Source organism: Salvelinus alpinus, chromosome 9 (assembly GCF_045679555.1).
Source record: "Salvelinus alpinus chromosome 9, SLU_Salpinus.1, whole genome shotgun sequence".
NCBI lineage: Eukaryota > Metazoa > Chordata > Actinopteri > Salmoniformes > Salmonidae > Salvelinus > Salvelinus alpinus.
This window is the reverse complement of record NC_092094.1, coordinates 18,735,919-18,760,201: the sequence shown is the minus strand read 5'-3', so window position 1 is coordinate 18,760,201 and position 24,283 is coordinate 18,735,919. Positions and strand designations below refer to the sequence as shown.

The 24,283-nt window shown below is 42.1% G+C and overlaps 2 protein-coding genes across 5 annotated transcripts; both read right to left on the bottom strand.

Moving 5' to 3' along the window:
- Positions 1 to 3,775: 3,775 nt before the first annotated feature.
- On the bottom strand, positions 3,776 to 17,436 carry LOC139584442 (matrix metalloproteinase-15-like). Its single transcript, XM_071416287.1, has 10 exons — positions 16,436 to 17,436; positions 15,213 to 15,361; positions 14,843 to 14,965; positions 12,897 to 13,204; positions 12,580 to 12,741; positions 11,075 to 11,454; positions 10,808 to 10,946; positions 6,794 to 6,944; positions 6,287 to 6,402; positions 3,776 to 5,723 (listed from the first exon to the last, which is right to left on the bottom strand). The coding sequence occupies exons 1-10, from the start codon at positions 16,577 to 16,579 to the stop codon at positions 5,251 to 5,253; spliced, it is 2,145 nt and encodes a 714-aa protein (XP_071272388.1). The 5' UTR covers positions 16,580 to 17,436; the 3' UTR covers positions 3,776 to 5,250.
- A 78-nt stretch (positions 17,437 to 17,514) lies between these two features.
- zpd (zona pellucida glycoprotein d) lies at positions 17,515 to 21,381 on the bottom strand. Of its 4 annotated transcripts, none has more exons than XM_071416288.1 (10): positions 21,302 to 21,381; positions 21,206 to 21,267; positions 21,044 to 21,113; positions 20,844 to 20,951; positions 20,556 to 20,764; positions 20,182 to 20,339; positions 19,069 to 19,311; positions 18,697 to 18,871; positions 18,035 to 18,140; positions 17,515 to 17,696 (listed from the first exon to the last, which is right to left on the bottom strand). In XM_071416288.1, the coding sequence occupies exons 2-10, from the start codon at positions 21,227 to 21,229 to the stop codon at positions 17,578 to 17,580; spliced, it is 1,212 nt and encodes a 403-aa protein (XP_071272389.1). In that variant the 5' UTR covers positions 21,230 to 21,267; positions 21,302 to 21,381; the 3' UTR covers positions 17,515 to 17,577. The 4 variants fall into 4 exon arrangements, with proteins under 4 accessions (XP_071272389.1, XP_071272391.1, XP_071272392.1 ...); XM_071416290.1 differs by having other exon boundaries at positions 21,044 to 21,089; positions 21,302 to 21,380; XM_071416291.1 differs by having other exon boundaries at positions 21,044 to 21,089; positions 21,206 to 21,263; positions 21,302 to 21,337.
- Between the last annotated feature and the right edge of the window lie 2,902 nt (positions 21,382 to 24,283).

Here is a 24,283-nt window from a genome sequence, read left to right as displayed (position 1 = left end):
GCTACTTTGACACTGGCAATCTGAGATCAATAAAAACGACCTTGTCTTGAATCCAACAATAACCTAGACCTAGGTGTGTGGAGACGCACATATTGTACAACATGAGGAAATTACAGTCCTAAAAATGTTTCCAGTGTCACTGACTCACCCAATGATGCACAGCTCACTCGCCGGTGATGACCGATGCGCTTGTGCCAAAAGCCTCTTTTTGAGGCAATATTATATTTGGAAGTTAATTAAATATATGTATTAGACTCTTCTCTTTTCATCAGGAGCCATTTGCTTTAAACCTGTGTTTTCCCGCGATTGTATTTTGAATATTGCGAAAGGCCTGATTTGTCTGTGCGTTCCCGACTGTAGGTTATGCTTTGTTATTGGGCTACACACAATCCACAGGTAGGCAATTTTTAAAAAGAAGCTATTGATCCTCTGTGGCTAAATTATAGGCCTTCTCATGGTGTAGTAGGATATTCAGAATTATTTAATTTATTTCTGAACAGACAGCAGTAATTCTATAACTGTCACGCCCTGACCATAGAGAGCTTTTTATTCTCGATGGTGGTTGGGGCATGACAATGACTAGGGTGGGTTATCTTGGTGTTTAATAATCTATGTTGGCCTGGTATGGTTCCCAATCAGAGGCAGCTGTTTATCGTTGTCTCTGATTGGGGATCATATTTAGGCAGCCATTTCCCCATTGTGCTTTGTGGGATCTTGACTATGGATAGTTGCATGTTAGCACTATTGTTAGCTTCACGTTTCATTTTGAGATTTATTGTTTTTTGGTTTTGCTGTGAGTTTCACTTAGAAATAAAAAGATGTGGAACCCAGATTACGCTGCGCTTTGGTCCACTCATTATAACGATCGTGACAATAACGTTGGCAAATTTATAAGCCCAGTCATTGAGCAATTGCATGTGAAAGCAGAGTTTTGACTGGCCAATATATAATAAAAGCGGATACCAGCTTTCTCGTGCCGCTAAATTTATTGCTCAATTGTTAAAAATTAAGCACATTAATCCGCTTTACAAACGGTGTAGCATACCTGGCATATTAAAAAAGTAACTGCACATAAACTCCATTCGCTATTCCAGTGCAGGCTATGGATTACGTTTTTTTTGGGGCCATTCTAAATAAAAAAATAATTCCACACATATATTAGTAGGCTATTTGTGAAGACCAGATTAAATTGAGAATGATGCGTGAGCATTATATCAAGTGCTTGTCGAATTGTCAATGAGAGACTGATGAAGTGTGTGCAGTCAACACATGAAACAGAGCAGAGCGCTACCCTTTCATGCAACTTTTTTCAAATCATCATTGGTCGCATCATGCAGCCTTAGAATGTAGGCCTATTAGAAATCAAAACATATAGCCAGCCTACAGTTTGTATCACAACTAAAGTTGCATAAATATGTTCCAATTAAGCACATAGGAGGACCTGTTTCATTGTTAACCGCTCAACAAATCAAATCAAATGTGATTCAAATCAAATTTTAATTGACACACACGTGTTTAGCAGATGTTATTGTGGGTGTAGCGAAATGCTTGTTACAGAATAGCCGCATGTGCAGCTATTCTGTATTTTATTCTGTAAAATATTTTTGTAAAAAATGTACTCTATTTTATTCAGCCATGTTCAATTGTATTGTTCTTACTATAAAAATATAGCCACAGGAATTATAAGCAAATCTTGCCTTCTAAGTTAGGTTAGGCAGTGGGCTACACTAGTTAAGGACAACTCGGAATATGCTATTCTGTTCTTCTGAAATAGGCTACATTTTCTTCATATCATGTCTCTTTAGACCTGCATAAAATAAATTATTGATTTATTGTGATGGTGTATGCTATATTAAATTGATTTATTAGACTTTTTAAAACGTAGGTGTTCCAAATGTCAGCATCAGTGGCTTGTAGGCTATGCATGGAAGCTGGAGATGCTAAAAGTGTTTATGTAAATGAAGGTCAATTACCGTGAGACAAGCAGTTGTTTGAATGACATTCACCAGCTGACAACATTTCATGACTACCACAGCCCTAACTGGAACTCAAATTGCTAGGGGGCTGGCACACTTGGGGGAAAATATAAGGAAAATTGCGCTGCACAGCTTCCAGTAAACAGCTGCTTTCAAACTAGAGATTTCGTGGCTAATTGAGGTAAGACAGTAATTCTGCTCATAGAGTAGGGATGTATGAATTACACATTGACATTACCAGCCCAAAGCGGGAGGTAAAAAAAAGACTTACTAGTCAACAAAGTTCCGGAGGATGTCTTTAAGACTTGAATGAGGTACTCTTTCACACGTTTCAGACCATATTAGGCTATTTAATTTTAAAATCAGGCTGTGTTTAAAGTAATTTGATGTCAGAGGTTGTATCTATAGTATGTCACAGTAGCATAGAGAAGTAATTCAGAGAAAAATAATACTGACTGATAATACTAGATGCTGTAACGTCTGCTTCCAACTCACACTCTCAAACATGTAGATCCCCTGAACGCAGCTCACACTCCAGATCCCGATCACCTGAATTCTGATTACCTGTTCACACACCTGTATATCATTATCACACACTATTTAGTTCAGTTCTTTGCACCCCATCATTGTGAGGTATTGTTTGTTTTGTGACACACTTCTATTTGGAGCGCTGGTTTTCCTGTAATTTAATCCTCCCGTGTATGATAGTGAGGCAGACAAAAACTAAAAATGCTTTTTGAATAGTCCCTGCCTGTACCTTAGCGTATCAGATTCCCTGTTATCAAACTATTGCCTGATCTCCCGGAAGACCTGTACTGTACTGTTATCTTTTTGGATCCCCTGTCTATGACATTCTGCCTTCCTCTGGACCCAGCTACCTGCCTCCTCCTGTGGTCCTTTACAAATAAACACCTGCTGCGCCCTGCGCTTGAAATAAGCTCTCTGTCTCCTATCGTGTTCATTACCAATGAACTTGCTGAGCAGCCTTTCAGGTTATGTCGATATAGGACTCGTTTTACTGTGGATATAGATACTTTTGTACAGGTTTCCTCCAGCATCTTCACAAGGTCCTTCGCTGTTGTTCTGGGATTGATTTGCACTTTTCGCACCAAAGTACGTTCATCTGTAGGAGACAGAACGCATCTCCTTCCTGAGCGGTATGACGGCTGCGTGGTCCCATGGTGTTTATACTTGCGTACTATTGTTTGTACAGATGAACGGGGTACCTTCAGGCGTTTGGAAATTGCTCCCAAGGATGAACCAGATTTGTGGAGGTCTACAATTGTTTTTCTGAGGTCTTGGCAGATTTTGTTTGAGTTTCCCATGATGTCAAGCAAAGAGGCACTGAGTTTGAAGGTAGGCCTTGAAATACATCCACAGGTACACCTCCAATTGACTGAAATTATGTCAATTAGCCTATCAGAAGATTCTAAAGCCATGACATAATTTTCTGGAATTTTCCAAGCTGTTTAAAGGCAGTCAACATAGTGTATGTAAACTTCTGACCCACTGGAATTGTGATACTGTGAATTATAAGTGAAATAATCTGTCTGTAAACAATTGTTGGAAAAATTACTTGTGTCATGCACAAAGTAGATGCCCTAACCGACATGCACAAAGTAGATGCCCTAACCAAAACTTTAACAAGAAATTTGTGGAGTGGTTGAAAAACTAGTTTTAATGACTCCAAACTAAGTGCATGTAAACTTCCAACTTCAACTGTATATAAATAAATATAATGCACTATAGTCTGCCTACTCCTAATAGCATTTTCACCCAATATTGCATGCAAAGATTGGTTTGCCTTAATTCATGTTTTATTGATACATTTGTGTAAAGGCTTTACAGAGCATGTCCTGCATGCATCATTTAACTCTGCTAATGGACAGAGAGCACACTACAAATGTACAAATAAAGAAAGTGGAATAAAACCATTTTTGTACAACTACAATTTTAAGTATTCCTTCCTCTCCAACAACTAACCAATAGAAAACACAAACAATAAATGACAGAACACGGGTGATACAAAATTGACCACAAACCTGAAGTATATACGACCATTGTTGTTTACATGTGCATAGTGGCTTTGCTGAGGAAAAACCTTTAACTATTGGGTTTCATCTGTCAATTGCACAATACAACAATTGCACTCTGGGTGTTGTATAAAAAGTATTTGGCCTTTGAATAAGAGAAGTTGGCACACAAAGAGTTGGTAACAAAGGGAGAGGGTGCAAAGAGGGGCATTTCCATTTCTTTAAACGACAAGAAGATTTATGGGACATGACTTATGGTTAAGTTCAAAATGAATACCAACTGTTCTCATCACAAACCCATGTGACATATCATCACAGATTAGCATAAAAGCCTCTCCTAGGCAGACAGTGGAGAGCAGACTCCCAGATAAAGAGAGACTGCAGATGGAGTATGTCTACAGTGAAACATGGCAGCATGGAAGAGGGGGAGTCCCACAGGAAGATATCTCCAGCCAAACCGCTTTGGAAAAAAGTATGAAAAAATAGGAGTGGGGCTCGTTAATCTAGTTCATGAAGCACAATCCCAATGGAACTCCGACCCTTCCCTTCGTGCCACCTCCCTCCCTCCCCTTCGTCCCACCTCCTTCCCTCCTTGTCTCCCCTTGCCTCACCCCTAAGAGAAGAGAACTCTAACTCGGGCAAAGGAAATGCTGGCAGGCCTCCTAACCCCTCCCTGGCTCTGCACCCAAAACAACTAAATCAGCAACATCTGTGAAATGTAACCCAGACCCAGCACTGTTCTAGCAGGCTTTAAGCCTTCCTAAATATGTGCACGATGTATATAATAATAACCCCTGCATTTAATCTCGCCCGAGGGAGTCTATCTAAATTGTCCCCTTTGTGGATCAAGTCTGGGCTGTTGTGGTCGAGGGAGTAGACTAGAGGAAAGACACAGTGGGAGATGGTGGTCTTGTGTTTACAGCACACACAACTGTTAGACATTCACGCACCACCACTCTGTTTTATAAGGACATTCACGGAAATCTTTAGCTGAACACGCTTAAAACTACAACCGCAACTAACAAAACAAATCTAACACGGGACGTTAAAAGTGCATATTATCTGTTATAAACAGGCTTAAATCAAGATCGGGTAAAGCACCATGGAGGAAAGATAGGGAAACTGTGTGCTTGTATTTTTATGTAATGTTTGTGTGTATAAATATGTGGTAAAACGGAATGTGCCTATGTATGGTGTGTGTGTATGTGTTTGCATGTGTGTGAATCCATTTCTGGAGCAGATCAAACCCACTCCTGCAGGGATCGTTTGCAGTGGACCAAAAGTCTGGGCGCCTCTTTCTTCTGCAGGGTGTTGATAATAGCATAGATCAATAGTAGGATGAACAGCACCAGGACCAGGGGCACGGTCACTATGATCAGGGTCATAACCTTGGCCTTGTTCTCAGCCATCCTCACCACTACATCCACCCCTTTGTCCTTCACATCAGGTTCATAATCCACATCGTTGGTGTAATCCTTATTGGTCTCTCTGTCCACCTCATCCGGGTCTGAGCCAACTGGTGGTTGTGGTTTTGGCTGGTCCACTGTTGGCCACTTGCGGCCTGTAACTGTGTCATCTGTATCTGGGTCCATGCCCGGGGCTCCATCGCAGCCCATAAAGTCTTTAAGGATGGATCTGGGGTAGTCTGGGTCATCCTTCATCTTCTGGTTATCAAACCTCCAGTACTTGGAGCCCTTGTAGAAGTATGTGTAAGCTGGGTAGGGAAGACAAATATTGTTGATGCAAATGTTGAAAAGCACCGAGGGAATTTACTGTGGAAATGCTATTTGTTCGTTTTTTCAAGTTTGAGTCATTTGTCTGCAGTCATTAGTCTGTTAACCTTCTTTGGGTATGCATCTTCTACTCCAACTCTTGACAAGTTCATCACACTTCACAGGATACTGTCATTGCAGAGCTGTGCTAGTCCTGTTCACCATTTGTAATAGTTACAGTACTGTGAAGGAGAAGCCTCCACTTGGACTAGAGACTATTTTTAATTCTCCTTCACAAGTACCTATCCGTTTTGATGAAAATGGAAAAATGAAAAACTACTTATCTGGAAGACATTTGACCATCATAGTTGTTTTTTCACTATAGGAAACAGCTTTGAAAAGCATTAGCTGGGGTGGGACTTTGGTGGGAGAGGAGGAATTATGTTATGTCTGCGGTCGACAACCTTTGCCAGGCATTCCATGTGTCCAAACCCTTTCCCCTCTCAGCTCAGTATCTATAGCCTCCCTCCATTTTTTACAGCCATTATCCCCGATAACAACTCACCGCCATCATCGCTGAGGAAGGCTCCTTTAGGAGAGGATGGGACCTTGCCCCACCTGGAGACAGGTTTCGGGTAGTCTCTGTCACCGGTGCGGGACTCTTCATCAAAAAGCCAGTATCTGCAGGAGAGGACGGTGACAAGACGGATCGTGAAACCGTGTGGTACAAAGGACTGATGACTCTCACAAGAAACTCCTTTTTCTTCAGTTCTCGGTCTTTCAACACTCAGGGCTAAATCTGTTTTCCCTTGACTAGATTAATGACATTTATCAATAACGTTTAAGATTTAAAAAGATAGCTCATCAGTCAGTCAGTTGAGATCAGTTATGGTAGGGTAAATAAAATGAAAAAAAAATGGTATTGGTCACATACACATATTTAGCAGATGTAATTGCGGGTGTAGCGAAATGCTTGTGTTCCTAGTTCCAACAGTGCAGTAATATCTAACAATACACAACAATAAACACAAATCTAAAAGTAAAATAAAGGCCTTTGGGGGCATGTGGTCACCTGTCTCCTCTGAAGAAGTATGTGTAGCCGGTGGGCTCCCACCAGATGGCTGTATCGATCCTGTCTGTGGGGATGCCCTGACCGTACTCTACCAGGGGCTGGGGGTAACCAGGCACCATGTCAGCCTCCCTGAATACCCAGTACCTCTCCCCTACACAGAGGGAGGACAGAGGACAGGGTAAAGGGCAAAAGAGGGAAAGAGGAACAATAGAGGACCATCAGGAAGGGGAAGAAATGAGGAAAGATTTGCAAGATTTTATACCCGTGTATCTGGTTTGATTTATCACTATCTCACATTCAACAAAAAAAGTTTCCACTAACAGAGCCAAAAACAAATCCACTTGTAAAACCACTGCAAACAACATTGTAACTGCTTTAACTTCTTATGGCTGCAGGGGCAGTATTGAGTAGCTTGGATGAAAGGTGCCCATAGTAAACGGCCTGCTCCTCAGTCATAGTTGCTAATATATGTATATTATTAGTATTGGATAGAAAACACTCTGAAGTTTCTAAAACTGTTTGAATTATGTCTGTGAGTATAACAAAACTCATATGGCAGGCAAAAACCTGAGAAAAAAATCCAAACAGGAAGTGGAAATTCTAAGGCTGGTGGATTTTCAACCAAGATCCCATTGAAATTACAGCGAGATATGAATTTGTTTGCACTTCCTACGGCTTCCACTAGATGTCAACAGTCTGTAGAACTTTGTCTGATGACTCTACTGTGAAGGGGGGCCGAATGAGAGATGAATTAGTCACCACTGCCATGAGGTGACCATTCTTTGACCATGCGTGTTCACATGAGTGAGCTCCGTTCCATCGCTCATCTGAAGTCAATGTAATTCTCCGGTTGGAACGTTATTCAAGATTTATGTTAACAACAGTCTAAAGATTGATTCAATACATCGTTTGACATGTTTCTACTGACTGTTACAGAACTTTTGGACATTTCGTCACGTTTTAGTGAACGCGCTTTGTGACTTTGGAATTGTTTACCAAACGCGCTAACCAAAGTAGCTAATTGGACATAAATAACGGACATTATCAAACAAATCAAGCATTTATTGTGGACCTGAGATTCCTGGGAGTGCATTCTGATCATCAAAGGTAAGGGAATATTTATCATGTAATTTCTGTTTTCTGTTGACTCCAACATGGCGGCTAATTTGACTGTTGAGTCAAAAAACTGTTGAGCGCCGTCTCAGATTATTGCATGGTTTGCTTTTTCCGTAAAGTGTTTTTGAAATCTGACACAGCGGTTGCATTAAGGAGAGGTATATCTATAATTCCATGTGTATAACTTGTATTATCATCTACATTTATGATGAGTATTTCTGTTGAAACGATGTGGCTATGCAAAATCACTTGATGTTTTTGGAACTAGTGAATGAAACGCGCCAATGTAAACTCAGATTTTTTGTTATAAATAAGAATTTTATCAAACAAAACATACATGTATTGTATAACATGAAGTCCTATGAGTGTCATCTGATGAAGATCATCAAAGGTTAGTGATTAATTGTATCTCTATTTGTGCTTTTTGTGACTGCTATCTTTGGCTGGAAAAATGGCTGTGCTTATTCTATGGCTTGGTGGTGACCTAACATAATCGTTTGTGGTGCTTTCGCTGAAAAGCATATTTCAAATCGGACACTTTGGTGGGATTAACAACAAGATTACCTTTAAAAAGGTATAAGACACATGTATGTCTGAGGAATTTTAATTATGAGTTTTCTGGTGTTTTGAATTTGGCGCCCTGCACTTTCACTGGCTGGTGTCATATCCCGTTAACGGGATTGCAGCCATAAGAAGTACCAACGGATATTTTCAACTGGTTGGATTACCGAAATATGGTTCCGTTCCCCAACCTTTTGATGTTACCAGACTCTCTCTATGTTAACAAAGGGCTTTCTAAGAGTCCAATCTGTGGAGTAGAGAGAGAAAGGGGAGAAAGGTATTTATGGGGGTCATAAACCTCACCAACAGGGCAATACATACACTCCATAACACAGTGACCAAGATACCGTCCTTCTCCGCTGCATCCCTCATCTTTAAAACTAGAGTCAATCCCCTCTAACAGGTACTCTCACCCCAAACTTTAATGGCTGATTTTTCACCTACTGTATAACTGGTTGAGAGTTTTAAATAATCAAAACAGCTCTGTCCCTTTAACACGTCTGTATCCACTGTTAAAAACAACTCTTCTGGCCAAATTATGTCTCTATATAAACACAATGTGGACGTCAATATTTGGGGTGGGGGAGAAATGAGGCTCATGGGGCACAGCTAGCAGCAGTAGAAAACAGCTTGTAGGCCTGCTAGCCCTGGCTTGGATGGATTGCATCAGCCACTGCTCCAGATGCTGACTGCTCAGGTTTAACTTTGAGCAGAGAATAACACTTGGAGGGCATAAAGTAGAGCAGGGGTACAGGCTACACCATTTATGTGTTCTGATTCTTTTGACTTTTCTGTGTGTTCTCACATGAAGAAGAGCCAATAGTTACATCAATGGGTCAGTAGTCTGTTTAATTAAAGAATATGATATCAGATCAGTTGTCGTCTGAGACATTATTACTGATGATAGGATGACAAACTGTATCTTGGAAAGTCTACACATTCTAGTTATCAGATTCACATGGAATTGTTGTGCAATTTAAATGTTTAAAATATGAAACTATTTGTGAAAAGATTAAATGTAATTTTAGCTTCTAAATGAGAGAATTGTTTTCATAAGTGAACTATGCTCACTCAGTGGCCCCGCCGAAGTGAACAGACATTGGTTGTGAACTATGAAACACGCCCTTCTCTCCACCACGACAAAAGCCCATTGACGAAAACTAACATTGTGTTCCCGATGACTTGAGGACTGCTGTCCATAAGTTTAAAAGGGCTAATATCAACTACAGAACTAAGCCAAACTCAGCGCGAGCTCTGGTTGCGAATGGTTGAATGACTACAACCTAACGAAATTAACATTGTGTTGCCGATGACGTGACGACTGCTGTCCATACGTTTAAAAGGGCTAATTTCAACGTGGAGGTGACGATCGACCCGCTGGAAGGATGAATTTTGACTATACCAGCCAGAATATAGCATGAGCTTATAGTATGGCAACTTGGTATGAACTTTGAACTCTTATTCACTAAAGAAGTGATACATCCTAGACGTCGAGTTAGCAGCAGCAGCTGTAAACGTGGGCTAGGAAAGGACGGACAATCTCTTCAGAAAGACAGGGTACTACAACGTATCCGTTCTACCACAAGACATATTCTTCAAAGGACAAGAGAGATCTCTGCTGGGCAACCCAGCCTTCCATCTACGACCAATCTATCGAAGCTCAGAGTAAATATTTCTTGCATTTTCCTTTTCCAAATGGGCGGTTATTTAGAACGCATAAGACTCTGTATTTACGATAGCATAGCTTCATAAGGTCGGATAGAGACCCAATCCTTTTGTTCCTCAGTCTTCCCGCGCTTTCATTCAAACCCAACCCCCTTTCTTTGTGTAACCAGCCGTAATATCGTCTCCGTCTGCTAGGGACGTTTTCTTGTATGACATAATTAGTAATCAATGTATGATCCAGCCTGTGTATATATAATTCTGTGTGATTATTTAGTTATTTAGTAAATAAATAATAAACCAAAATTTGAATTGCTGATTCAACTTGTTAGCCAGGGTTGGTGAAGATAACCAAGAATTTTACGACATTCAGATGAGACTGAATAAGGTGACGATTAATAATTGACTGCTATTGATATAAGATTACCAGGTCTTTAAGAGTTTATTCCGAAGACAACGGCTCTATAAACATTCTTCCGTGGTGCCCCGACTTTCTAGTTAATTACATTTACATGATTAGTTTAATCAGGTAATATTAATTACAGATAAATTATTTTATAAAATAGCATGTCATATCACTTAATCCGGCACAGCAAAGACATGACAGCTCCCATTAGATTTAAACTATTACATATAAAATAAACTTAATATATGAGAATAAAATAAAATACAGACCTTTGAAAAATACAAATTTTCCATCATGCCGTTCATAACCAGAGTCTATATCATCAGGTAGTCCAACCCAGAAGACCGAGATGGGCATTGGGTAGTTGTCCAGGACACGGTTCCTTCTAACTCTCCAGAACCAGCGACCCTGGCAAAGACAGAAGATACCATCAGAACCTAATCACCAACGTCATCCACTTTTAGGAGATTAGAATGGAGTATGAAGTAATACAACTATACAAAACAGTGTATTCTTAGAATAGCCCTGCTTCTCACCTTGAAGACGAACATCTCCCCTCGCAGCATGGTGACCGTATCAAAGTCCCCGTCACAGATGTTGGGGGCAGTGTGGTCTGGCTGCTTTGGGGGGTGACGAGGCTCATCCCTCCTGATGTAGGGGGTCACCGGCACTGGATCAGGCCAGGGGACGGTGGGGTCTGGGTCGGGTATCGGTTCTGGTTGGTCTGGGGTATAGGTAGGGGTGAGGGGGTGTGTCTCAAGGGGACTATCAGGGGTGGTGGTGGGGGCTCGGTCTAGAGGAGCAGTGGTGGTGGAGTCTAGGTCAGGAGGAGCAGTGGTGGTGGGGTCTTGGTTTGGGGCGGTGTCATCATCAGCGGTGGCGGGTGGGTCCTGAGTGGGAGCATTGTCTGGAGATCCTGCACAATCCAAGATGATGACATTATAAATGCTATGGGTTTGACAATAAACCTCACATACATCCTTACATGCTTTCTCTGCCCCCACCCCTCTCACGTTTCAAGTTGTATTAGTCGTATGTACAGGATACACATGGTATACACAGTCCAACGAAATGCTTACTTGCACACACACACGGCAGGAAGCTCATTGGGAATGAAGACCTTCTGTTTACACAGAGCGGAAAAACAGACATACAGTACTTACAGTGGACACAGATGTTGTTTTTGTTTTGCTGGCCAGTAAAGACTATTTTATAAATTAGATTTATAGGGCCAGCATCCCGGAGTCGCCTCTTCACTGTTGATGTTGATACTGGTGTTTTGCAGGTACTATTTAATGAAGCTGCCAATTGAGGACTTGTGAGGCATCTGTTTCTCAAACTAGACACTCTATTGTACTTGCTCTCTTGGTCAGTTGTGCACCGGGGCCTCCCACTCCTCTTTCTATTCTAGTTAGAGTCAGTTTGTGCTGTTCTGTGAAGGGAGCGTTGTACGAGATCTTCAGTTTCTTGGCAATTTCTCACATGGAATAGCCTTCATTTCTCAGAACAAGAATAGACTGATGACTTTCAGAAGAAAGTTATTTGTTTCTGGCCATTTTGAGCCTGTAGTCGAACCCACAAATGCTGATGCTCCAGATACTCAACTAGTTTAAAGAAGGACAGTTTTATTGCTTCTTTAATCAGAACATCAGTTTTCAGCTGTGCTAACATAATTGCAAAAGGGTTTTCTAATGATCAATTAGCCTTTTAAAATTATAAACTTGGATTAGCTAACACAACGTGCCATTGGAACACAGGAGTGATGGTTGCTGATAATGGGCCTCTGTACGCCTATGTAGATATTCCATCAAAAATCTGCCATTTTCAGCTACAATAGTCATTTACAGCATTAACAATGTCTACACTGTATTTTTGATCAATTTTATGTTATTTTAATGGACCAAAAATGTGCATTTCTTTCAAAAACAAGGACATTTCTAAGTGACCCCAAACTTTTGAACGGTAGTGTATGCATGTGTGTGCATGTTTATCCGTGCGTGTGTGTGTGTGTGTGTGATGGCTGTGAGGGCAGGCTCCTCACCATATATCTTCTGTATTCCATTCCTATCATCCTCTGGGAGTGAGAAGATCTTTGTGTCCATGTACTGGTAAAGGGGAGCCATGATGGCATTGGGGTTATCAGAGTGCCCCAGACCCAGAGCATGGCCCAGCTCATGCACCGCAACCAGGAAGAGGTCAATACCTGGAGGGAGAGAGGGAGAGAGAAAGATAGGAAGAGGATAAAGAAAATGAATATCAAAAGATATCAATAGGATATACATTTTGAACAAGGAAATAGTAGCAGTAATAGTGATTGAGGGGGAAATGGGGGCAAACGGGACAAAATGTCTATCTAACCTGATGGATCGTGGTTGTCAAGGGTCCAGGGTTCATCTGCGTCAAAGTGCGTGTCTCCGCCCATCCCGGGCCCTGGGTAGTAGGCATGAGCCAGAGACGCCCCCTCGCCCTCAAACAGAGACATGTCTCCATGGAAACCAGATGCAAACAACAGTATGATATCTAGCGCGTCTTGGCTGCTGTTGGGGATGTCTTGGAAAGCGATCTCTTCAAAGCTCAGTGGAGTCACGCGTTCCCACACCTCGAAAGCTCTGCGGATGGCCTCCAGTGTCCGAACCTCACCAACCTTTGGGGTGGTGTTCATAATGCTGGGAGAGGGGGTTGGGGATAGGACAAAATATTCTTAGCACATACACTACCAGTCAAAAATTTGAGAACACCTACTAATTCAAGGGTTTTTCTTTATTTTTACTATTTTCTACATTGTAGAATAATAGTAAAGACATCAAAACTATGAAATAACACATATGGAATCATGTAGTAACCAAAAAAGTGTTAAACAAATCAAAATATATTTTACATTTGAGATTCTTCAAATAGCCACCCTTAGCCTTGATGACAGCTTTGCACACTCTTGGCATTCTCTCAACCAGCTTCATGAGGTAGTCACCTGGAATGCATTTCAATTAACAGGTGTGCCTTCTTAAAAAGTTCAGTTGTGGAATTTATTTCCTTCTTAATGCATTTGAGCCAATCAGTTGTGTTGTGACAAGGTAGGGGGGATACAGAAGATAGCCCTATTTGGTAAACGACCAAGTCCATATTACGGCAAGAACAGCTCAAATAAGCAAAGAGAAACGACAGTCCATCATTACTGTCAGTCAATACGGACAAAAGGTCAATTTCAAGAACATTGAAAGTTGCAAAAACCATCAAGCACTATGATGAAACTGGCTATCATGAGGACCGCCACAGGAATGGAAGACCCAGAGTTACCTCTGCTGCAGAGGATAAGTTCATTAGAGTTACCAGCCTCAAAAATTGCTGCCTAAATAAATGCTTCACAGAGTTCAAGTAACAGACACATCTCAACATCAACTGTTCAGAGGAGACTGTGTTAATCAGTTATTCATGGTTGAATTGCTGCAAAGAAACCACTACTAAAGGACACCAATAATAAGAAGAAACGTGCTTGGGCCAAGAAACACGAGCAATGGACATTAGACCAGTGGAAATTTGTCCTTTGGTTTGGAGTCCAAATTGGAGATTTTTGGTTCCAACAGCCATGTCTTTGTGAGACGCGGTGTGGGTGAATGGATGATCTCCGCATGTGTATTTTCCACCCTAAAGCATGGAGGAGGAGGTGTTATGGTGTGGGGGTGCTTTGGAGGTGAGACTGATTTATTTAGAATTCAAGGCGCACTTAACAAGCATGGCTACCACAGCATTCTGCAGCGATACACCATCCCATCTGGTTTGGGCTTAGTGGGACTATAATTTGTTTTACAACAGGACAATGACCCAACACACCTCCAGGCTGTGTAAGGGCTATTTTACCAAGAAGGAGAGTGATGGAGTGCTGCATCACATGACCTGGCCTCCACAATCCCCCGACCTCAACCAAATTGAGATGGTTTGGGATGAGTCGGACCGCAGAGTGAAGGAAAAGCAGCCAACATGTGCTCAGCATATGTGGGAACTCCTTGGAAAAGCATTCCAGGTGAAGCTGGTTGAGAGAATGCCAAGAGTATGCAAAGTTGTCATCAAGGCAAAGGGTGGCTACTTTGAAGAATCTCAAATAGAAAATATATTTTTCACCGGTAGTGTATATACAGAGGGTCATTACAAATGACGTATGTTGTCAGTGGTCTATACACATATGGGAATTCAGGTCTCTTTGCAATGTTGTTTATACTGACGCTTTGCACGCCAGTCAGGGGGAAATCTGTTTGAGATTCCCAACATGGTTTTCTTAGAATCCCCCAGCATACATAGGCTTACCACACCTGTAAGTCAGATGGTTCTTGTCCCACTTCTGGCCAGTGAGAGCGTAGCGTTTCCGCCTCACACCATTCTCAGCCTGCTCAACAGATTTGTCTGGGACTCCACAGCGAGGCCTTCTCATGGCCCTAAAAGGAGTGAAAAACACAATTGAATAGAGCCCAGATAACCACATAGATATATAGGATCAGATACATTGTTCATTTAAGGCTAGAGAGTGGTTCCACAGTGCTAGACCAGGAGGTGCAACTTTTGTCTCAGAATAGCTCTATAATGAAATCATGACCTTACATTATTACATTATCTTGACATCATTATCAATTTAGTTTCTATCAGTCTGTACAGTATAACTGAGGCTGCCAGTGGCATCCATACTTCAGTGTGGCTTGGTCCATCTCTCCAGTGACCTCTAGGCCATAGAAGCGCTGCATGTCACTGACGGCATTGGACAGGATTTGAGAGGACTGCATGGTTGACATCTGTCTGCTGGCTTGAGACAGGTAGCCAAACCTCCGCAACCACGACTACAATTATACAACAGAGATAGATAGATGGCGCGAGAGCCAGAGAAGGAGACAAATAGAGAGACAAGAGAATTGAGAGATTGATTACAACATCAAAGGGAGAGCAGTTAAAATATATAGAGGACAGAGAAACATATGGTTTCTATTACTTCATGGCATTACTCTTTGAGTCACACCTTATTGGCAGTTTAGATAACCACAGGGTCGGCCCAACATAATAGGACAGAGCAGACGTCATTGGGTGTAAGAGTAAAAGCAAACAAATTCTACATAAACTGTCTAAATTCGACTGTACAATATATACCATTAATATAGCCACAAGCAGACGTCTGTCTGGCTGTAAAGTCTGGCGTACAATATTAATATACCATTGATAATCCAATGGAAACAAGAGACCCAACCAAGACAGCACAGAGAGCTTGCCTTGCAAAAGCCTTGACAGGGGAATTTAAAAACAAATGGGCCCACTGAGCACAACCAGAGAGCTCATGCTTTCTCTGTAAACAAGCCTGCACTGCACACCTGCACACATAGACCCACTCACACACAGAGGGGGCAAGAGAGAGACAAATAAAGAAAGCAGATTCAGGCCACCAAAATGGTGACTCATAAAGAGTGCTCAATCTGGATATCTTGCACAACATACCTGCAGGATAAGCAGTACAGTAGGTGAGGAACACATTGTGGTTTACAAGCATGTAAATAGTTTAACCCTAGAGGTCAAACTTTTATGCAACACAATTACTCCTAATAATATGCCTGCCATGCATGAAGTGGGAATGTTGCCCAATATCCATTATTGGAAAGGTCAAGGGTCATACATGTGTGCATCAAATATGTCCATGAATCAGCGCATGTCCTCATGATCAATGATGAGAAAATGAGAAGTCATTAGATCACATAAAATGCAAGATGAGTTTAGATTACCTGACCACCAGGATAGAGATGGTCATGCTACGTTTCAGTTAAAGGAAACTAAATTCATCAGGCGACTGCCACAAATCCACATATTTACGCACCATAAAAACGTCCATATTTTGACATTAAAGGACACACGTATACAACATACTGTACCTCTGCGTTGAAAGGGACTTCGTCCGCATTGGCAACAAGCCTGTTGCACAAGAGCAAGACGATTGAGGCCATTATTTGTTTCCACAGCCCCGGAGAAGCGCTTCTCCAGAGAGATGCCATCTTTATGCGCCCTCGTTCGCCCATGCAATGGACTGTCAGTCAGATGTGATTGTAAATTTCCATCAAGTGATGAGAACTGCTGTGACTACATAGTCAAACGCCTTGGTTGAGTTCAAGTTCTCTCCGCAGTTCAACCACTGGGCATTGGGTCGAGGCGCGCTGAAATCAGATCGTTTGCGAAACAGCTCGGGTTAGAACTGGTAGATATTATCCCCTAATGTGATCATTGATTATTTAAGGCCCAAGACAGTTTTCCATTTATGTCCCACATGAGCTAAAGGTAAAAACAGCTTTTCTGGCATATTAGTGTTTTACCTACTTCCCCCTTCAATAGCTTTCTTGCACGATGAGGGAAGAGTAGAGAAAAAGTGTCAACAAGCTTCATGTTCTGTTCTTGGTGGTAAGATGTATCCGTACTATACTCAAAAAGCAATTGTGGAGGATACTCAAACAAAATACAATTGTCTTCAAGTTACTTCCAAGAATCCAGAAGGTCTTTTAGATTTTAGTTCAACCACTGTATGCCTCTTGCAGGCTGTCCTGGATTACATTGATAGTCCAATAAACTCACTGCCTTCTGAGAATACAAACAGAGCAGTGACTTTCGGCTAGAGAGAACAGGAGGAAAATCAATGTAGCCTACATACTGTGGGAAGTCTATTAGGCAAGGCAATTTCTCTAGAAAATCAACTCCCCTCCCCCTTAGGATGAATTATAGACTGACCACTCAGAAAGCTCCTATTGCCATCTGCTGATAACTAAGAATCACTACACTACTATTTGATCAAATCGAGTGACACTATAGTAGGAGTTGAAGTTTGATGAGACCCAGTCATGATTTAAACCAGTAACTCATGTTTGAACTTGTTTGTAACCCACAGCCATATTATTGAACTACAGGGCTGAATGCTCAGAGCTCTGTGGTAAAGACAAGTTTATAAAATGTCAAAGGCACAACATTTCTGCAGAGTGGGACTCATTTATTTGTCATAGAAATGATTTTTTAAATTTTATGTTGGATTTCAGCAGTTTGCTAGCTGTGACAGTCGTCGGTTTCCTGCCTTGGCGATGGTGATTAGGGCGAGGAGGAAGAGGCCCAGGACCCAGATGCCAGCCATAGGAACCATCAGCAGCAGCAGATCTGGAACAAAGTCAAGACTGTTGAAAACACCACACCTGCCCCTAGCTGCAACATGAGCCCAGAGGGGTATACTACAAAGCAGGGTCGATGATTTAGCCAGCTAACGTGCCTAAGTCTAACCATTTATTTTGAAAACTTAAAGAAAATGACTCAACCAAAAACGCATACCCAAGTTGAGCTTTTGTAGTACAGCCCTCTGGTCTATGTCACAATCAATAAAACAAAATTGTATGCAAGTAGAGCGAGCAAAAGCAACATTTGAGCCCGGCAACAAAATACATTTTAATCTTACGTAGATAACGAAATAAAAAAATGCAAAGATAAGAACAAATCCTTACTAGATTGGGGTCGGTCTGGTATGTCAATCCTGATTGGTCCATATGACAGTAGACCTTGAGTTGGGTCTCCACGCACTGCTGCCCTCTTGGTTATAGATTTGCACTCCTGTAGCATTAAAGCAGAGATGTATCATTAATAAATGACAATCTGGTATGCCATCTTCTGAAAATGCATTTTCTTCATGAATATAAATCATATTTGAGCATTTTAACCCCTTTTATCTTCCCAATTTTGTTGTATCCAAGTGGTAGTTAGTCTTGTCCCATTGCTGCAACTCCCGTACGGACTGGGGAGAGGCGAAGGGCGAAAGCCGTGCGTCCTCCAAAACACAACCCCGCCGAGCCGCACTGCTTCTTGACAATGCTTACTTAACCCGGAAGCCAGCCGCACCAACGTGTCAGCGGAAACACCGTACACCTGGCGACTGTCAGTGTGCATTGCACCTGGCCTACCACAGGAGTCGCTAGAGCGCGATGGGACAAGGACAACCCGGCCGGCCAAACCCTCCCCTAACCCGGACGACACTGGGCCAATTGTGTGTCGCCTCATGGGTCTCCCGTTCGCGGTGACAAAGCCTGGAATCGAACCAGGATCTGTAGTGACACAGCTAGCACCGCGATGCAGTGCCTTAGACGGCTGCACCAAAGGCCAGTGAACTTACAGGAATGCAGGGTTCGTCATCGTCCAGGGAGCACAAGCGCACGGTGCAGTGCAGGTACAGGTCATGAGGCTCCACAACAAAGCGGAACATGTCAAAGCTGTACCGGATGGTTGAGGCCTCTCCATTCGCACCCATTGTCGTATTGAGAAAGGTGACAGTTTTGTCATTCACACACCTGTGAGGGTTGAAAAAATCCAAGACCTTCATCATTGAATTTAACACTGATCTGCCACAATTATTAGTCTGACGTGCCAAATTGACCTCAGCCCAGCTGAACTGCTCACAGCTTGCTAAATGAATTGTTCATGTCATGTTTCAAAAGCAAAAGTAGGCATACATGTTGCCAGGGATAAATGTTGATTGTTTACTCACCCATTGCGCAGCAGGGTGTGAACAGAGCCGTCTGTCTGGTTGGGTTTGGGGGACTGTGTGGCCCAGCATTCATTCACCCTCAGGTGGAAAACGTCCTCCAGCTCCATGACCTTGATCTCCACATACACCCTGTCCCGGAGGTGGATCAGCGGTGAGCTTTGGAACGCCTCTGTGTAGGTGTGATCTGTGAAGAGGGCCATCTCCACCTTGGCATCCAACTCACCCATCCGCATCACAGTCTCACTGAACCAAAACAGCACAGGATTACTTTGAGAGAAATGCTTGTCATATCCACATTACCTGAACCAGAAGAAGACCTACTTATAAAATCAGTGGTTAGTACGACATTACTAGCTGACCCAGCTGGCGGATAGCCGTTGCTACCTAGTGTTGAGGGTAAGCAAAATATTCTACCAACACTCACTAAGTGAATATTCCTCAATGCCCCACTTGAAAGCCACAACTGTCTTCTAAAAGTCCATGGCTAGGTGCAGGTGGTTTGTTGGAATTTAGAAATAACCCAGTTAAAGTCAATACATTATCCTCAATTAAGTAACGCAACAACGGTGTACGCCGCTATCTTTCCCATTTCAAATCTTCTCCCATTGAGCCAGACAAGCAAGTGTCATTCAACACAAAGCTTGATTTCTGAGACAGTCATGACATGCAGCACTTGGGTGGACACCCACCCGTCTCAGTCAATGACAATTGAAATCAAGATTGCTTCACATGGCAAAAGTGAAATAAATATTTTTGAAATTCCAACCACTTGCAACTAGCCATGGAGGGTTACAAGACAGTGGTGGCTTTCACATTGGGAATTGAGAAAATATAACAAAGATTAGTATAGAATTTTGCTTAACCTTACCCATCTGCCAGCTGGAACATCTAGTAATGTCAGACTAGCAAGAATAACTCCTGGAACTATTGTACATGCTCAAACTAGAGCACAGAATTGTTCCTGGAGAGGAAACCACTGAGTATCAAATAATAAGGCAATGTGACAAACTGCATCTCAAGTGAATACTTGTTAAGTCATTCCAGTAATAGACCAGGACTACCTTTAAGTAAATTAAGTTGTGATCAAGTCAATTCTTAGAGAATGGGCCTTACCTAGAGAAGGGGATGATGGGGTACGGCAAACTGACAGTGCGGATGTATGGGTAGATACACGTGTACTCAATTTTTATCATTGGGTCTCTTATTATATTTCCATAAACTTGAGGGGCCGTCATGAGAGTTAGAGCGTATGCAATGTGAGTGATGTTCTTCTGTTGTAAAAAGAGAAAGCACAAAGCCAGTAAAAACAAACTTCCAGCCTCATAAGTCACCACTTGGACTTGCTGCGATAACAAGGGCAAGAACTTCTGCCCTCAAATCAGTGCATGACAGGTGACAACTATAGATCAGTGTGTTGAGCCTTGAGATTAGGCCTTTTAAGACAGGATTATCAAAGGATAATATGAAGTGTGGGATGAATCACTTACCTCCAGTGGTTTACCACCACAGGAAATGTACTGATCCTTTGATATCCGTACTATGTAGTATGGGACATCAGACATAACCTCCTTTTGGGCACGACAAGACTCATTCTTCAAGTGCAGAGACTCCATAGGTACTTTGTAGTACTGGAAAAAGTCCTCATTCACCATGATAGTAATGTAGTCTTTGCCACACATGACATTGATGGTTGCAACTAAAATAAATAAGAGCAGTTTTAGAACAAATTCCAACAGAACTATTCTAGTTATTCTGGTCTACAAAAATGTTAAAACCTTTGTCACACAGGTCTCCATAGTAGCCAACAGCACATTTGCAGCTGCTTTTGTCGAGGGATATCAAACACTTGGTTGTGTCAGTGCAGTGTGTGACAGTGCATATTCCTGAGAGAAAACATGACATCAATGGAGGCCACTCATAAAATTATCAAGTAAATACTGGCAATCTATAGAAATCAGACAAATATGTTTCTCACCAAAGACACAGTCACAGCAGAAAATGACCACGAGGACCAAAAATACCTGGTAAATTCCACAGCAATTAACCTAGATTACATTTATAAGATTTAATACATTTTCTACATTGTAGTTTCTTAACATGTCCTTGTTTCAATACAAGCATAACAGTATCTACTCACCTTCAAGTTGAATTTGAGCGCCATTGGTTATTTGCAATCTGTTTCCAATATATATATATATATATATATATATATATATATATATATATATATATACTTATTTTTGTACTGACTCAAATTACTGGAAGGTCAAAGTAACATGTCCTGTCTGAAGAATAGACAAAAGAAACGTAGCCTTATATACTCAACAGATCGAAATGCCTGGATCTGTAATTACCATAGACCTAGGTGATTACCTGAATGTAAAACACCTGTTTAATTTGTATCTGAGCGAATAAGCCTACCCCCAGTCACACACCTTAATTTCCCTCGGAGCACCCCAACTTCCATCGATTAACCTCATTGGCCAAGCACAGAAATGAAGTCACCCTATCTTTCTCAGCCTATCAGTAACCTAATTGCTCCAGTCAATTGCAGAACCCCCGAATCAGAAGACCGAACATTGCAGGGAGAGACATGGCTTAATAGAGAGGTTGATAATTTAGGGAATTTTTTTTCTCACAATGTTTGTCTCAATTTTTTATGGTCTTCCAATGGAGATGGCCTAGGCCAACTAGTCTAAATAGGCATAGGCTATAGCTCTGCTAGGCTACTACCCCCCCACTAAAAATATTGATAAAGTAGTTAACTTAGCCCTTGTCCCTTGGACTTGTTTAAATAAACTTTCTTCAGATAAAATGGAGCAATCTTGCCTTTCCTGAATTTATACAGGGCAGGCTGTAGGCCTAGTCATCACCAGCGGATAGCATAGGCCACACTCCTGTAGATGGCCTATGCATTTTTGCAACACTAACCAAGTTTCCATCCAACCATTTCATGTGGCTGAATAACCTGACACATTTTTTTTTAAAGTAATGCTGGGCTGATGGAAACAGGAAATGCTGGTACAATTTTATAAATACCAACAGATCCACAGATGATGCAATCTCTATTGCACTCCACACTGCCCTTTCCCACCTGGACAAAAGGAACACTTATGTAAGAATGCTATTCATTGACTACAGCTTAGCGTTCAACACCATAGTACACTCAAAGCTCATCACTAAGCTAAGGATCCTGGGACTAAACACCTCCCTCTGCAACTGGATCCTGGACTTCCTGACGGGCCGCCCCCAGGTGGTGAGGGTAGGTAGCAACACATCTGCCACGCTGATCCTCAACACTGGAGCTCCACAGGGGTGTGTGCTCAGTCCCCTCCTGTACTCCCTGTTCACCCATGACTGCATGGCCAGGCACGACTCCAATACCATCATTAAGTTTGCAGATGACACAACAGTGGTAGGCCTGATCACCGACAACGACGAGACAGCCTATAGGGAGGAGGTCAGAGACCTGGCCGGGTGGTGCCGGAATAACAACCTATCCCTCAATGTAACCAATACTAAGGAGATGATTGTGGACTACAGGAAAAGGAGGCCCGAGCACGCCCCCATTCTCATCGACGGGGCTGTAGTGGAGCAGGTTGAGAGCTTCAAATTCCTTGGTGTCCACATCAACAACAAACTAGAATGGTCCAAACACACCAAGACAGTCGTGAAGAGGGCATGACAAAGCCTATTCCCCCTCAGGAAACAAAAAATATTTGGCATGGGTCCAGAGATCCTCAAAAGGTTCTACAGCTGCAACATCGAGAGCATCCTGACTGGTTGCATCACTGCCTGGTACGGCAATTGCTCGGCCTCTGGCCTTAAGGCACTACAGAGGGTAGTACGGCCCAGTACATCACTGGGGCTAAGCTGCCTGCCATCCAGGACCTCTACACAAGGCGGTGTCAGAGGAAGGCCCTAAAAATTGTCAAAGACCCCAGCCATACAAGTCATAGACAGTTCTCCCTACTAAAGCATGGCAAGCGGTACCGGAGTGCCAAGTCTAGGACAAAAAGGCTTCTCAACAGTTTTAACCCCTAAGCCATAAGACTCCTGAACAGGTAATCAAATGGCTACCCAGACTATTTGCATTGTGTTCCCCCACCATCCCTCTTTTTACACTGCTGTTACTCTCTGTTTATCATATATGCATAGTCATTTTAACTATACATTCATGTACTACCTCAATTGGGCCGACCAACCAGTGCTCCCGCACATTGGCTAACCGGGCTATCTGCATTGTGTCATGGATATCGCTCTTATATGTAATTTCATAATGTAGTTAGCCTGCCCGAACTGTATTTGCGAGCTGTTGTCTGGAGCGCATGTGCCAAGACCTCATTTGCTATATAACAGTTTTTGTGACAAAACCATAGATGGAAACCCATTTAACTTGTATTTTTCAAACGGAAAATGGGAATTTAACCACAAAAGTAATTGTTATGTGCACTACACCATCGCTCACAAACGTTTATCCGCAATAAATCCGATTGATAGAAATGCAGTTCTGGTGGGAAATGTATGTGTTACTCGCAATCTATTGTAATACACTGGTCATGTTTAGGAAGTTCAATTAGCTAAATAATTAATACACTTTGAGCTCACAATATTGCTTGCCTTTGGACATAGAATGTGCTCAGAGAATAATTTTATTTAGGCTACCTCTGATATTGTGTGCTCTCTCCAGCTTGCAGCAGATCCTGACCCCAATGTGAAGAATGGCTCTGAACTCCTTGACAGACTGTTGAAGGTGAGATTATAGTACAAATCATGTCAATACATTTCCTGGAAGTTTAATGTCAGTTTAGATTGGACGTTTGGCTAGGTGAGGTGGTTAACGGTTGAGTGCTTTCAGTATAGCTAAAGCGTCAAACAGAACAAACAGTTATACACGAATGACAGCTAAGGTAAGAGATTAGTAACAAAAATGGACTTCACAGGACATTGTGACTGAGAGTAACAAGTTTGACCTGGTGGTGTTTGTCCCCCTGCTACTCCAATAACCAGTATGCCTGTCAGTTCATTATATTCTGGGTGAGTATGGCTTACCCAGATAGCCATATCAACAGACCTGCCAACCTGCATAGATTTTGTGTATCATGCACACTTGTATGAAAACAAACTAAAATAGGCTTCTAGCTGGCACATTGTGGTTTTTGACTCAACCGTCTGAAGTTGGAGCTGAGCCAATCAGAGCACTTAGGTGAGAAGG

Excerpts from the sequence above, each read along its gene's own strand:
- zpd (XM_071416288.1), bottom strand. The coding sequence starts at position 21,229 with ATGGCGCTCAAATTCAACTTGAAG. Across the intron at positions 20,952-21,043 it reads CTGCTGTGACTGTGTCTTTG|GAATATGCACTGTCACACAC; the intron begins GTGAGAAACATA and ends GTTTTCTCTCAG. Across the intron at positions 17,697-18,034 it reads ACCAGACCGACCCCAATCTA|ATCTGCTGCTGCTGATGGTT; the intron begins GTAAGGATTTGT and ends ACTTTGTTCCAG.
- LOC139584442 (XM_071416287.1), bottom strand. The coding sequence starts at position 16,579 with ATGGGCGAACGAGGGCGCATAAAGATGGCATCTCTCTGGAGAAGCGCT. Across the intron at positions 15,362-16,435 it reads AAGTCCCTTTCAACGCAGAG|TCGTGGTTGCGGAGGTTTGG; the intron begins GTACAGTATGTT and ends GTATAATTGTAG. Across the intron at positions 10,947-11,074 it reads GGGAGATGTTCGTCTTCAAG|GGTCGCTGGTTCTGGAGAGT; the intron begins GTGAGAAGCAGG and ends TGTCTTTGCCAG.